Consider the following 12,889-nt stretch of genomic DNA (forward strand, 5'->3'; position numbering starts at 1 on the left):
AAAAACTGAGGGTTTTCTTAAAAGACGTTTGTTTTAAAATCTTTTAAAAGTATCCTTTTCTTAGACACACAGACATCAAGAATCAGCTTGTGAATCTCAACAACAGTGATGATCAAAAAAGCATGTTGCAGTGCATTCTGGGTGACACCAATCAAAATTCATCCATGGCTTCCATGTTGCATTGTGGTATGAATAAATTATTAGCTGAAATGTCTTTGTAATTTTCTTTATTCTTACTATTTCATGTTTGTTTGTTTGTTTGTTTGTTTTTATTTGACTTGTAGGAGCTTGTTTTCTAATGATTTCAGTTGATCTGTTTAACTGAATTCTTACGCTGATTTTGGCCAATTTTTTAAATTATTATTATTATCAGATTTATCAGACCAATATTTAAGCAATCATTTTAAGTAGTGGACACTGTAGATCACAGGGCTGTTGTAATCAACAAGGTAAATCTAACGTTTTTAGGTTTAGGCTTTAAATTAGCTTGGTGAGTGAGGTCAAACGATCATTATGTAAAAAAAGCATCACATTACAACTTTTTTTCTTTTGCTTGTCTTTCTGTCTGTCTGTTACAACCAAGTTATAACAGCCAAACCAAATGTAACTTGAGCAATATAAGGGTCAAGAGCCCATCTAAAGCAAACATTGACCACTAAAATGGTGAAATTGTGATTTTCTTCTTTGGCGATTCTGTGTCAATATTAATCAGTCAATCACTTTTATTTCTATAGCTCTTTTACCAATACAGATTGTATTAAAGCACTGAACAGTATCAACTATAATGATAGGGATGTATAATGACGAGATTGAAAAATTTGTTATTAAATTTAATAAGAAATTAGCACTAGAAATTAAGTGCCTCAACAAAGCAAACCAGAGGCGACAGCAGCAAGGAACCAAAACCCCATCCTAATGGAAGAATGGAGAAAAAAAACCTTGGGAGAAACCAGGCTCAGTTGGGGCCAGTTCTCCTCTGACCGGATACCCAGCACTTAAATTACAGTTCAATTTTAAATGTAGCTATGTCAGATTGTGCAAAAGATTTATAGTGTGTGCGTATCTGGTGTTCCGGTGATCTGTCCACAGGGCTCATCTAGGTGTGCTACTCTCTGATGTACGTCATTTCTGGGTGCTGATCCACCATTTTATCTGGATGCGAACTGAGAAACAGAAGAAAAAAGAGACAGAGTAATATTAGCGTAGATGCCATTCTATTTGCGATGTAATGAGTACATTGTGTTTTATGAGGATTGTTCCCAGTTCTGGCTGATCTAATTAATGCAGCCTAACAATCCTTTAACAAATTTGAATAATAGAAGTGTACTAGTGTATTTTGTGGCTAAGTTAAAAAGATATGTCTTTAATCTAGATTTAAACTGACAGTGTGTGTCTGCTTCCTGAACAGTGTTATTTTAACACTTAAGAGTGTCTCACGTGTACTCCCAGTAGAGTAAATTACACACATTTGTTTGTTGTGCACATGGCCCTGTTAAAACATAACTGAGTTCAATTTCACTAGCCACACTCTGGCCTGATTACTGCCATACCTGTTTGCAATCAATCAAGAAATCACTTAAATGACAAAAGTAATGTAGACCAAAAGATCCAGCAAAATGATTAAAAGCACAGCGACCACTCGTCCAAGAGGTCACAAAAGACCCCACAACAACATCCAAAAAACCGCAGGCCTCAGTTAAGGTCAGTGGTCATGACTCCACCATATGCAAAAATGGTACATGGTTCATAGTTCCAAGACTTGAGATAAGCCTTTATGTTCTTTTTGCTCAGTAGTTTTGCCAGAAAACATCTTGATTCCCAAGACTTTTGGGAAAATACACTGTTGACTGACAAGACAAAAGATGTGTGTCCCATTGCATCTGGTGAAAAAGTAACACAGCACTTCAGAAAAGAAACATCATGCCAACAGTAAAATATGGTGGTGGTGGTGGTGGTGGTGGTGGTGGTATGGTATGGGGCTGTTTTGCTGCTTTAGTACCTGGAAAACTTGCTGTGATTAATGGAACCACGAGTTATGCTGAAAAAAAAAAAAAAAAAATTCAAGGACAATGCCCAACCACAGGGCCACGTAGGTTTGGGTTTTGTTTTCCCCCTCATTTAAAAAAAACTGCATGTTGTGTTTACTTGTTATCTTTGATTAATATTTAAATGTGTCTGATGGTCTGAAAAAAATAAAAACATACAAAATAAATAAATCAGGAAGGGGGCCAACACTTTTTCACATCTTTAATATCTTTTTTCTTAGTTTTGCTGCCAGTTGCATAATATAGCATTATTATTGTGCTTATAACTAATACCAGTCAGCCATTAATTATCCACATACCTCTCCTGTAGAATAAATGACATTGGATGCTGGTTGAAAACAAGGTTTAGTCATTTAGTCAATACATTGAAATGTGATTTAGTGACATACAGTTGATGCATATTCCAAACACTAAAACGAAAGATAAAACAGTCTTTTACTTTTTTTTTTTTTTCTGCTGTGTTTCAACCATTTCAGTAGTTAGTTTTGGCTCACTCAGCTGGGACTATCCTGGAAATGTCAGTCTAATAGGCGTACATGAATACACATACTGAAAGACTAAACTGTCTGTATTCTGCTGTAACAGTAATCAATGTCCATTATTGCTCATATAAAGTAGTTGAGTTGACAGTACTCTACTGTGAGTTCTGTAGCCTGTTGTATAGAAGCAGCTGTACAGAAGTTGATGCTGGTGGGTGGATGTGTTATTACAGTGGGCTCCTGCTGTGATGGCACATTTCCGTCACCCTACCCGAAATCAACAGGGACTGATTTCAGGGCCAGCTTTCGACTGCAATTCTTGCAGCTCATTGGATCCAATCACACTACAGAATGCAAAACCGCATCCTCATGGACAAAATATATCACTGTCAGTCCTAGAGCTGTGCCACAACAAGTCCTTGAATTGCTGGATTTTTCTCCATCATTTCTTATTCTTTCATGTTTTATGAGAACAAATGTCAGTATGACCAGATGCAAATTTAGTCTGTAGATTCTACTGTATGTAGACTGTCATGAAAATATAATTACATGAAAAATCTGGAATTTGAAATAGGAAAATGTTGATAAATTTAAAATTGGAAAATATTGAAACAGAGCAAAAGGGAGACTTTTTGTTTTTCTGATATGGAATGATTTGGATTTTGTCTTGTAAATAACAAAATTGTCCCTGACGTTTTATTTGTAGAAGTCCAATCTACATTTTCTATCTCAGAGAATGTTTTACTTTCATTCTGAATTTAAATCAGTGCAGTTTGTTTGCGGTCTGACAAGCAGCTGTAAAGGAGTGCTGAGACTACCTGCAATATAGAACTAAGAAAGATAAAATAATTTGAAACTTTATTGCTGATTGTGTTCCAACAAAATCATTTTAAACCAAAGCATAAAATTTTGTTCTCTCAACAGCTAAAAATATGTCATTTACTTACCTTTTTTAATTGTTGGTCTAATGGTCTATTCGTAGCATAGGTCTTTTGATAACACACAACTTTTTAGTTACACAAAGAAAGAAAAAAAATTGTGTGAACCATTAAAATTAATTGTTTGTTTTCACATCACTTTGTCTTTTTTTAAAAGATCAACAGCCATGGTAGTGAAAATATCCATTACAAGATTCTTACAATTTTTATTCCATAAAAAACAACACATTTGAAATGCACGTTTGAAACAACACAAGGAGATGATAATAATATCTGAATTTTATTTTTGAGGAAAACTATTTCTCTAGTTAAAACTCCTCAGTCTGAGATGTCATTGCTTAAGCACTAATAATTGTAGCTTTCCCTAATTTTGGCCAGCTCTTGTGAAATGGACATTTATTAGTGGTGATGAGAGCTCATCAAATGCTCCATTTGGGCTCCAGCTGCAGTATGATGAGGAAAGATGATTGCATGCTCTCATTTCATTCATCAACATTAGCCACAACACTGATCAGATATAACTCAGTTCACATGATTAACTGGCCACGTATCATTTAATAATGCAGAGGGACTGTCAAATAAATCAGGGGATAATGAAAAAAGGAAGAATATAATTGCTCAGTGCTATGTTTCCACTTGGGAAGTGTTACATTTCTTAATGACAGTGTGATCATTAATCTGTTTTTCAGTTACACTTTGAATCTCTAATATACACACTGTTTGTATTATGGATTATTAGTCCGCACTGCTAATGGTATACTGTAAAGTTACTTAACCAGTTAATGCAGATAGATTTGTATTGCATTACCTTTTTTCATTGATCTCTCAATGACCAGAATCATGTTAAAAGCACAGTTGTAGCCTACTACCTTTAGTAGATATTTTACCTGTCAACTTTTTCAACCACCGTACCCCAGTATTTCTAAATCCTTTTCTTCATAAGCATTTCCCCCATATACAGATTTTTTTTTTAAATAAACCATAGTTATTCCAACCATATATATTTTTAAAATTAAGTCATGAATAATTATTAGCAATTTCATAATCCTGTGGAATGTCAAAAGCTTGTGGAAATAAATAGAACATTTCACACTAGCCTTAAAAACAACTGGGAACATTTTTATTGCTGGACATAGTTGTCAAGAGTGAAAACAATAATGAATTGAAAAAAAAAAACACAAAATAAAAATGACAGCACAACTCTTGAGTGCTGTGATGATAACAAAAAAAGAATGAATATACTTGAGAAAAAAAAGGATTTGCAACTACTGCCAGCACGAATGAGCATAATGCAACAAACCTAGAAGACTGCACGACAACAGCGCAACATGGTGAAAATCATAAATACACAGAATGAGACACAGACCAAAATAAATAAATAAAATGTTTCAGAAATATGGTGGCAGTATGAATCCAATCCATCATCCACCTTTATTTTATGAGCTCTTGTAACCTTATTTAAATACAAAACAAAAACCAGCTGTAAAATAACCAGTTACATGGAGTACTAATTGTGTGGAGGTGATTTCTACCAGATAAAGTTATTATTTTCAATGATCTGACTCAGTAACAACATTGAGACAGGTTAACATACATTACTGTTCCAATACTCTTCGACTGCACTTTATGCAGGTACAGTTGGGTCCAAATGTCTGGGACCACAAAGGTAAAATTCTATTTTGCATTTATACATTTTAAATTTGTCATAAAGTAATATCATAAACAATGACAAGAAGTAAAGTAATAAAGTAAACATAAAACAAATGTTTTTGCTTTATTGACAGTGGCATTTGATCTGACATGGACTCCAAAGGTTTGGGCCTCATTTATAAAATGTTGTGCAGAAACTGTCCTAAATTTGATCCTATGATCATCTCTCAAATATGTGTACGTTTGATTCATAGAATGAACATATGAACAGAACATGCACTTACACCTCTCTTTCAGATGTGCGATCTATGAATCGTTAATGCTTTTTGAACTTGAGTGCAACTTAATGGTTTCAGCTCTCTGCACTGTAAATTACTCCTAATTAATGTCATTAACATATAAAATCTTACCAATTATCATAATTTATACAAACTTACTTTTCCAGAAAGTTGTAATACTCCAAAAATAAAAAGTGTGTACTTCTACTCATACCCTGACACGACGCTTAGCACTTTTCAACATCAAAGACTCTAAAAAGTTTTTATAAACATGAGCACTGGCATGAATTTAAGCATACGCACATCTTTAAGTACACACTTTATAAATGAGGTGCTGGTGTTTTTATCACTCTTAATTTGTGTACATAAACAGTAGCAGGAAAATCTGCCCTTTGTCAGATTTGAAATTAGACAAATTATTTGATCTGATTAGCAACAGAGAAATTAGTGAAGAAATATTTCTTCATTGTTCATAATATTACTTTATTTATTTGTTCACCTAAAATACTGAAACCTTCTGACCATTTCCCTGCTTATATTCAGTTTTGAATATCAATTTGATTGTTAACATGGGCTCAGACGTTTGGATGAGCTACACTGGATGAGCTACAATAAACAAAGATGTTTGTTCAGTTTGTACAGAAAGAGTATGAAAAATGTCAAAATCAACTGTTATGTACAATAATCTATGATGTAATAAAATATGTAAACATATTTATTGTTTGACACAGATGACTGTGACAACATGAAATATACACTTTTGACTTCCTCAAATAAATTCATATTTCAGCCCTCTTTCAGTTGTCATGCTTTGTTTATTTGATGTGAGTTGTGTGTGCGACTTAGGGAGTCAAAACTGAAAGAGGGATTCCTAAATTTAATTTTGAATGTCTGATTTTTAATTTGTTAAAGATGGATGCTTTTCAGTTGAAACTGGCTATACATGACAGAGCTCAATCAGAATACAAATGTTAAAGCAAATTAGTCCTTGACAGATACAGGAAGAGAAAAGGATGAAAAATAAAAACAGAAATGAAGGGGAAATGAGTATGTTAATACAAGTAAAAAAAAACATTTTTCAATCAGTAAACCCCTGAAATACATACTCAAAAAAAAAAAAAAACTATAAAAAAGACAAACATACCATTTGTTTAATGGAACACTTCTCCAGCGTGGGTTAGAAAAGTACTGTTTTATGGCAATTTTCCCACTTTGCATTTCCAAAACAACATCCTTTAGTTCTCCTCTTTGCAAAGATATCAGTACTACATCACACACATCACATGCATGTCCAATAATCATGACCATTACCCATGATCATAATTGATTTGTACAGGGTTACAATGGACAAGGGTTGCTTTGTTTTTTTTTTTCCTTCATCTTTTTTTACACCAAGGATTTTGTACCTCAGAAAGTCACTTGAGGGATAACAATGTAACAATGAGATATTTTACACTGGCATTGTCCCACAACCAGTAAGGTATCAAGGTCCCCAGAGTCCTATTTGCTTTCTTCCTATGCTTACCATATGCTTAAGTGTGCTTCAAATCACATAACTCGGAAATGGGTTCATTTCGACTCAATGTGTTTGAGTTCTTAAAGGATTTTTTTGTGTAAAATCACTGTTTTCTGTTTAAAATTTTTCAGATATTGTTCTGTCTATGAGTTGTCATTCAGATTTAGTTTTATACATAGTATTCCTTGTCCTTGTCTTTGGGCCTCTTGTTGCTGGCACCCTTAGTGCTGGGCTGTTTGTCTTTGACTACTGTGCCATTATTCTGTGCAGAATTGCTGATGTAGTTCCGTGTTTCATCTACCTGATATGAGCCCTCGTCCCTGTTCCTGTATTTGTACATGGCATAAAGGAGGATGAGGATGCACAGGGCAGCAGCAGAGACAATACCCACCACCATACCTGTAGTGCTGCTGGACTCACGTATTACCTCTGAGGCACCAGGAGGCACTCTCCTGATACCTGGCACAGTGGGCTGAGCACTGGGGATGGTGCGCAACATGGGCTGGGTGATGTACGGCCCCCTCGGTTTTGTGCCGTCTATGTCGAAAGATGTGGGGAGTGGTAGTAGCACTATATCCGGTTGGGGTTTGATCTCACGGTTGTTCATTTTCCCAGCTGGGATTTTAGGAGCGGTCTCAGACGTGACAGGCGATGCCGCTGAGCTCCTGAAGTCAGGCAGAGGCGGGATCGCTGTAGTCCTGCCTGCCTCAGAGGCCTTGCTAGGTTTAAAATCCTTTACTTCCCACTTGGGTGCGAGAGCTTTGTAGCCACCTTCATAGGTCGATGTGGTCAAGATCTTATCTGTTACCAGGGAGAAGGTGGTGTAAAAATCTTCATCGTCAGTAGGGGGGAGGCTAGAGTCGAAGGCCTCCCCAGAGCCAAACCCCGATATCACCAAGCCATCACCATCATCATCATCATCACCATCATCATCATCACAATCATCGCTGCCTTGGTCCGACAAGCAAGGTACCCCCGCCTCAGTGGCAATTGACAGGGACTCTTTGGTGGTCTCAATAATGGTGAGGACGGGGTGTAGGGTCGGGGGAAGGGGGATGAAAGGGGCTCGAGTGGAAACAGGGGGGGTGTCTATGGGATCCTCAACTAGAACAGGGATAACTAACTCCCCTCCTGACAAGCAGAAGAAAAAGAAAGGAAATTAGTGTCCATTCAGCTTCGGCTGCTTGCAAACAGGCAACTGTACATGACCAATTACAGCAAAGCAAGAACATTTGGAAAAAAATATGACAAAAAACACTTGTCTAAACCAATGGCCAAAACAAATCAAGAAAGAACTGAAAGAGAGAACAGAAATGTAAAAATGCAAGGTAAATTTATCAAAAGGCTTCAAGGGACATGCAGGGTCTTGAGCTTTCTTTTTGGCATACTCTGTTGAACTGACATCTACATAGAACACCTATCAAAATTACTGCACCGCAGCAACTCAGAATGACCGAAACAAGCAAACCCTGAACATCTTTGTATTGCTAAGTGTAGATTTGTGTAGAATGTTTTAAATAAAAAACTGAGCCGATCTGTTTTGAGCAACTGCTCACGTTGTGAATTCATTTAGGAAATTTATATCTAAGCATCCTGTTGGATCAATGAAAATAAGACCAGCAGCGAGCGTAATATATAGAACACTCCCAAAAGTACAATTATTGTATTGAGATTTCTAATTTTCTGAGCAGCTTATCAAGACTGTAGAGAAAATCCCTTTTTTCTTTTCTTCACACTTGAGATGAAAGCCAATTGCCTTTTGACAGTTCTTATGAAATTGCCACAATGACAAGTCACATGACAGTTCAACAACACCTGAATGCTTAGTCTCATATATGAACACTATGTCATACCATATACAATTCGCATCGCTCAATTTGACAGACATTCTAATTTTTGAGAAGATAACACATTGGGCTTCACTAGATTCAACCGACTGAATTTTAGTTAAAACAGTAAACGTGCATTGAGCTAGATTAACTGAATTTACACAAACATCTTTGGATTGTTTTTCTTGAGATCTATTATAAATTGGACTTGCTCTTATAGATTCTTTTATTTATTTTTTTGCATACATTCAGATGGTGGTTGAATCTGCTCGAACTTACGCCAAGGTGGCTTTGCTGTTTACAAACAAAGGGCACTATAAGGCAACACAGGTCTCAAACAATGGACCAAAAGAACTAAAAGGAGAAAATAAAAATAAAAGCAATGCAAACAATGGTTAATGGTTAGAGCAAAGCACTAGAAACATTCGCAAACCAAATGCACAAAAAGAGTCAAAAAGAGACGTAAAGTACATAAAAAAGAAAATTAGTCTAAAAAAAAAAATAAGCCCATAAAACAATTAATCAAAAGGTGGAAGCATACCATCAGTTCTGTGACTTACATCAACAAATTGCCCGCATGATTTTGGCAGGAAGAAAAAATTTACAAAAAATTAAGAAAGTTGTGTAAGAATGCTTGGGGATAAGTATGGTTATCTCTAATGATTTAATTAGGCAATCAATTTATTTTCTGATTTTATCATATTTTTTCGTAGACAAGATGATACAGGGAGGCAACGACACATACATTCACACCATGACATGAAAAATAACTTCACCATTCTGCTCATTTGTTCTTTCTTTTGATAAATAAATCATTTTCTCTACAAAAGAAAACTGTACATTTTCTTTTTTTCGTTAATTTTGCTTTGAAGTATCTACAGATACGTATTTTCTTTGTTCTTTTTTAAAATAAATTCTTTAAATGATTGAATGACTATACATACTGTACCATTGCTAAGAGGAGAAGGGAAGGGGCAAAAGAGAGAAAGAGGTATGGAAAAAGAACTAGAGAGAGAGAGAGAGAGAGAGAGAGAGAGAGAGAGAGAGAGAGAGAGAGAGAGAGAGGGAGGGGAAGAGGAAGGCCTATGAACAGACTAGGTAGGAAATGACATAGATGGAAGTGAACGTGTACGTCAGTTGCCATGTCCATGTAAGGGCGGTACGAAGCGGTCGGGCGGCAATAGAGCTTTGGGCTGTAAGGAAGGGATGGGGATATACAAACAATGAGCATATACATGCCCATCTACCAGATCATATAGCACTCTCAAGACTGACACTCTTACAGACCCTAAGCTGCAACTTCTGTCCCATGCAGTTTCCATTTTTGTAAAAAAATTAGATTTCAACAATTTAGAAGTCAGATTTTAAACTGAGAAAAATGTTGATCGATATTTAACTGACTTCGAAGATTTGGAGTAGATAGTGGTGAGGAATTAGTATTAGTATTTTTTTTTTTCGTGATAACAATTATGCGTATATGGCTGTATATACCGCTATACAGTTCTCACATGCTTTTAAATATTGACCAAGCTAAACAAGAAAAAAAGAGAGAAACTATACAAGAATCAGTATAGAAATAATAATAAAAAAATATACCAATGTATTGTTATTTGAACTTTGAAGGAGAATTCCATCCAAAAAAACAATGCCAGAGATATGCTGAGAGGCAAACATCTGGACCACTTCATACACTTCATACAAAAATCAGACAGATATCTCATTCTCTTTTTTTATTACTACTTCATTTTATGTGTGTTTGTATAATAATCATACACAGAGCTGACTTTAAAATCCAAGTGTTTGTTTGTTTGTTTATTTAATCTAATAAAGCACAAAATGTTCCAAATGCCTTTAGTCAGCATACTGATTTGTGAAAACTACGGAAATACAGCATTTTGGATAGAATTCTCTTTCGAATAATTTTATACAAAACAGTTAGATATACATGTACAGTAAATAGATATATACATATATAAATATACACAAACCAGAGGATATATATATGTATACATGTATAAACAAAAAAAAAAACAATAAAAGCACATAGAAATAACTGAAATTCTCTCACACTATCAAGATTAAAATAATCAGAAAGCACATAGTGAAGTCAAATGGAGAAGGGACACTGTACCATCACCACCTTTGCAACTAATAATACCATTATTAGTTTTCTTTTGTAAATTTCTTGTTAGTAGCTTGACAGCACAAAGCAGGGACATATTTCAGGAAAAGAGGGGATTTTTACTTTAGATTTTTACTGCAAGGTGATATCATGCTTTTTAACAAGTTGCATTTAGGGAAAGTAGAATCACAGCACTGCAAGCTGGGATCAGAAGGGCTAAGAACAGGGTTACAGGATATTGAGAAACTCATGGGCAAAAGGCTGTTGGATACTTTATACATCTGTACCAAATTGAAACATACAGGTGAATCAACAAAATCTCAATAGAAAGATAAATACATTGCTATTATAATCATGTAAATATAATCCTTAATCATTAATGCATCAAGCCAATTTAGAACAAAAATATTTGGCAGAGGTCATTGTATAGCCAACAGCTGTTCGCTCAGCATTAATGACAATAAAGACCGGGGATTCCATAAAATGGCATTCTTAAAAGACAGAAACCATTTGACAGATATATTGAATAAACATAATTGACAAATATATTTACGTTTGCATGTATGTAGAACATGTGAGAGATTAAGATCTTGTGTGGCTGACCAGTATGTTTTTTTTTAATAGTTGATGCTGCTAACTATCTAATGAACTTCATATAGCAACAAAAAGACTGCTTTATCACAGCCTTGTTTAATGATTTCCTGGACTATCCTGAGCTTCAGGTGATTTTATCTAGATGAAAGTTTCTTCTAAAACCACAGACACAAAGACAGCGCCTCAGTGGACCCCCACATGTCTGGGTAAATACTTTAATCTTACATTAGCACTTCAACAAGCAATGATAATTTTCAGTGTTTTAGTTCAGCGCAAACACTGTGTGCTTGTCTTAGGGGACTATATTTGTTTTGCAGAGCGAAGATAGGAGGAAATGTTCTTTGGGCTAAGCTCCATTACAAAGCAAACACTTCTACACTGTATTAAGCCTCCAGCTCAAATAGATTGTAGCGTTCTCTGCATTTGCTTACTGGAGTTAATTCTTGTAAACAAATCTGAAGGGCCACCCTCTTTCTCAGCTTTTAACACTCTCAAAAAAAAAACTTCTGTGCAGAACTTTCAAGAGAATTTGAAATGAAAGTAATTAACCAAAGCAGCTGACATTCCCTGTTTAGTGCTCTCTCTCCTGTGTCCCCAACCAAATTCAAGCATCCTCGGTACAGATATCCATGTCTAAACTCCATGACCATCTTGCTTTCGCTGAGTCTTGCCAAACAGTGATGAATGCCGTGGGTGTGCGGGGCTAAACCTGCCTGATCCCCTAAAAAGAAGAGTATTTGTGAGCTGGCCCCTGTGGTTCAGAAAGCTTGCCACAGTCAAATCCTTTTGTGTCAACCGTACATTGTGGCCAACCTGTGACTGTTGTGGTTCTTCTCCTTCAGCTCAGCCTCTGCTAACTCATCACCAATGTAATTCTCTGCACAGAGCATGTCCTCAGAACATAAGACTGGGCAATCTCTGAACTACGCTCTCCTCCTAATCATGTATGAATTTATGTAGTATGAGCTTGTTACCATCTGTAAATTAATTATTAAGGTAATGACATTCAGTTAACATTCGACTGAAATACATTCGACTAAGTAAAAACATGATTTTTTTTTTGTTTCATGTTACACAATAATAGTGCCCCAGCAATAATGGTTAATTGTACCTGAAGTATTAGTTTTTAGTAATTTTTAAGCTTGGGCTTAGCAAAGGGTCAATTAGTTTGGCCTTGCCAACTGTGATGTTTAGTTGCTGTGGTTTTGTTTTCTCTAGGTTGTCTTTCTAAATGTCTCTCTAAGGGATCTGGGCTTGGAGTATCACAGATTGCTGCAGCTTCATCATATCAAATCTCAGTTTGACCCAAGGTGTTAAATGAATATCCTCAGCCAGAGGCATGCCACCACTGTCTGTTGCTCAATTTGTTGTATGGCCATTAAGCTAAATCTGTCAACTAAACAACCTTAAACTGATCTGAGAGCTGCTTTAAAGTGAC

General features: G+C 35.8%; 1 protein-coding gene across 25 annotated transcripts in view; it reads right to left on the minus strand.

The window, feature by feature from the left end:
- Positions 1 to 3,644: 3,644 nt before the first annotated feature.
- nrxn3b (neurexin 3b) overlaps positions 3,645 to 12,889 on the minus strand; it is a 231,778-nt gene continuing 222,533 nt past the window's right edge. For 13 of the 25 annotated variants that reach the window (XM_043219667.1, XM_043219681.1, XM_043219663.1 and 10 more), the window contains one exon: positions 3,645 to 8,037. In XM_043219667.1, coding sequence (XP_043075602.1) covers positions 7,076 to 8,037 — 962 coding nt within the window. In that variant the 3' untranslated portion in view covers positions 3,645 to 7,075. Of the gene's footprint in view, positions 8,038 to 9,276; positions 9,929 to 12,889 lie in introns of all 25 variants that reach the window. The other 12 variants (XR_006247239.1, XR_006247238.1, XR_006247237.1 and 9 more) reach the window with 5 other exon arrangements.

This window comes from Puntigrus tetrazona, chromosome 20, assembly GCF_018831695.1.
Source record: "Puntigrus tetrazona isolate hp1 chromosome 20, ASM1883169v1, whole genome shotgun sequence".
In the NCBI taxonomy this organism is placed as follows: domain Eukaryota; kingdom Metazoa; phylum Chordata; class Actinopteri; order Cypriniformes; family Cyprinidae; genus Puntigrus; species Puntigrus tetrazona.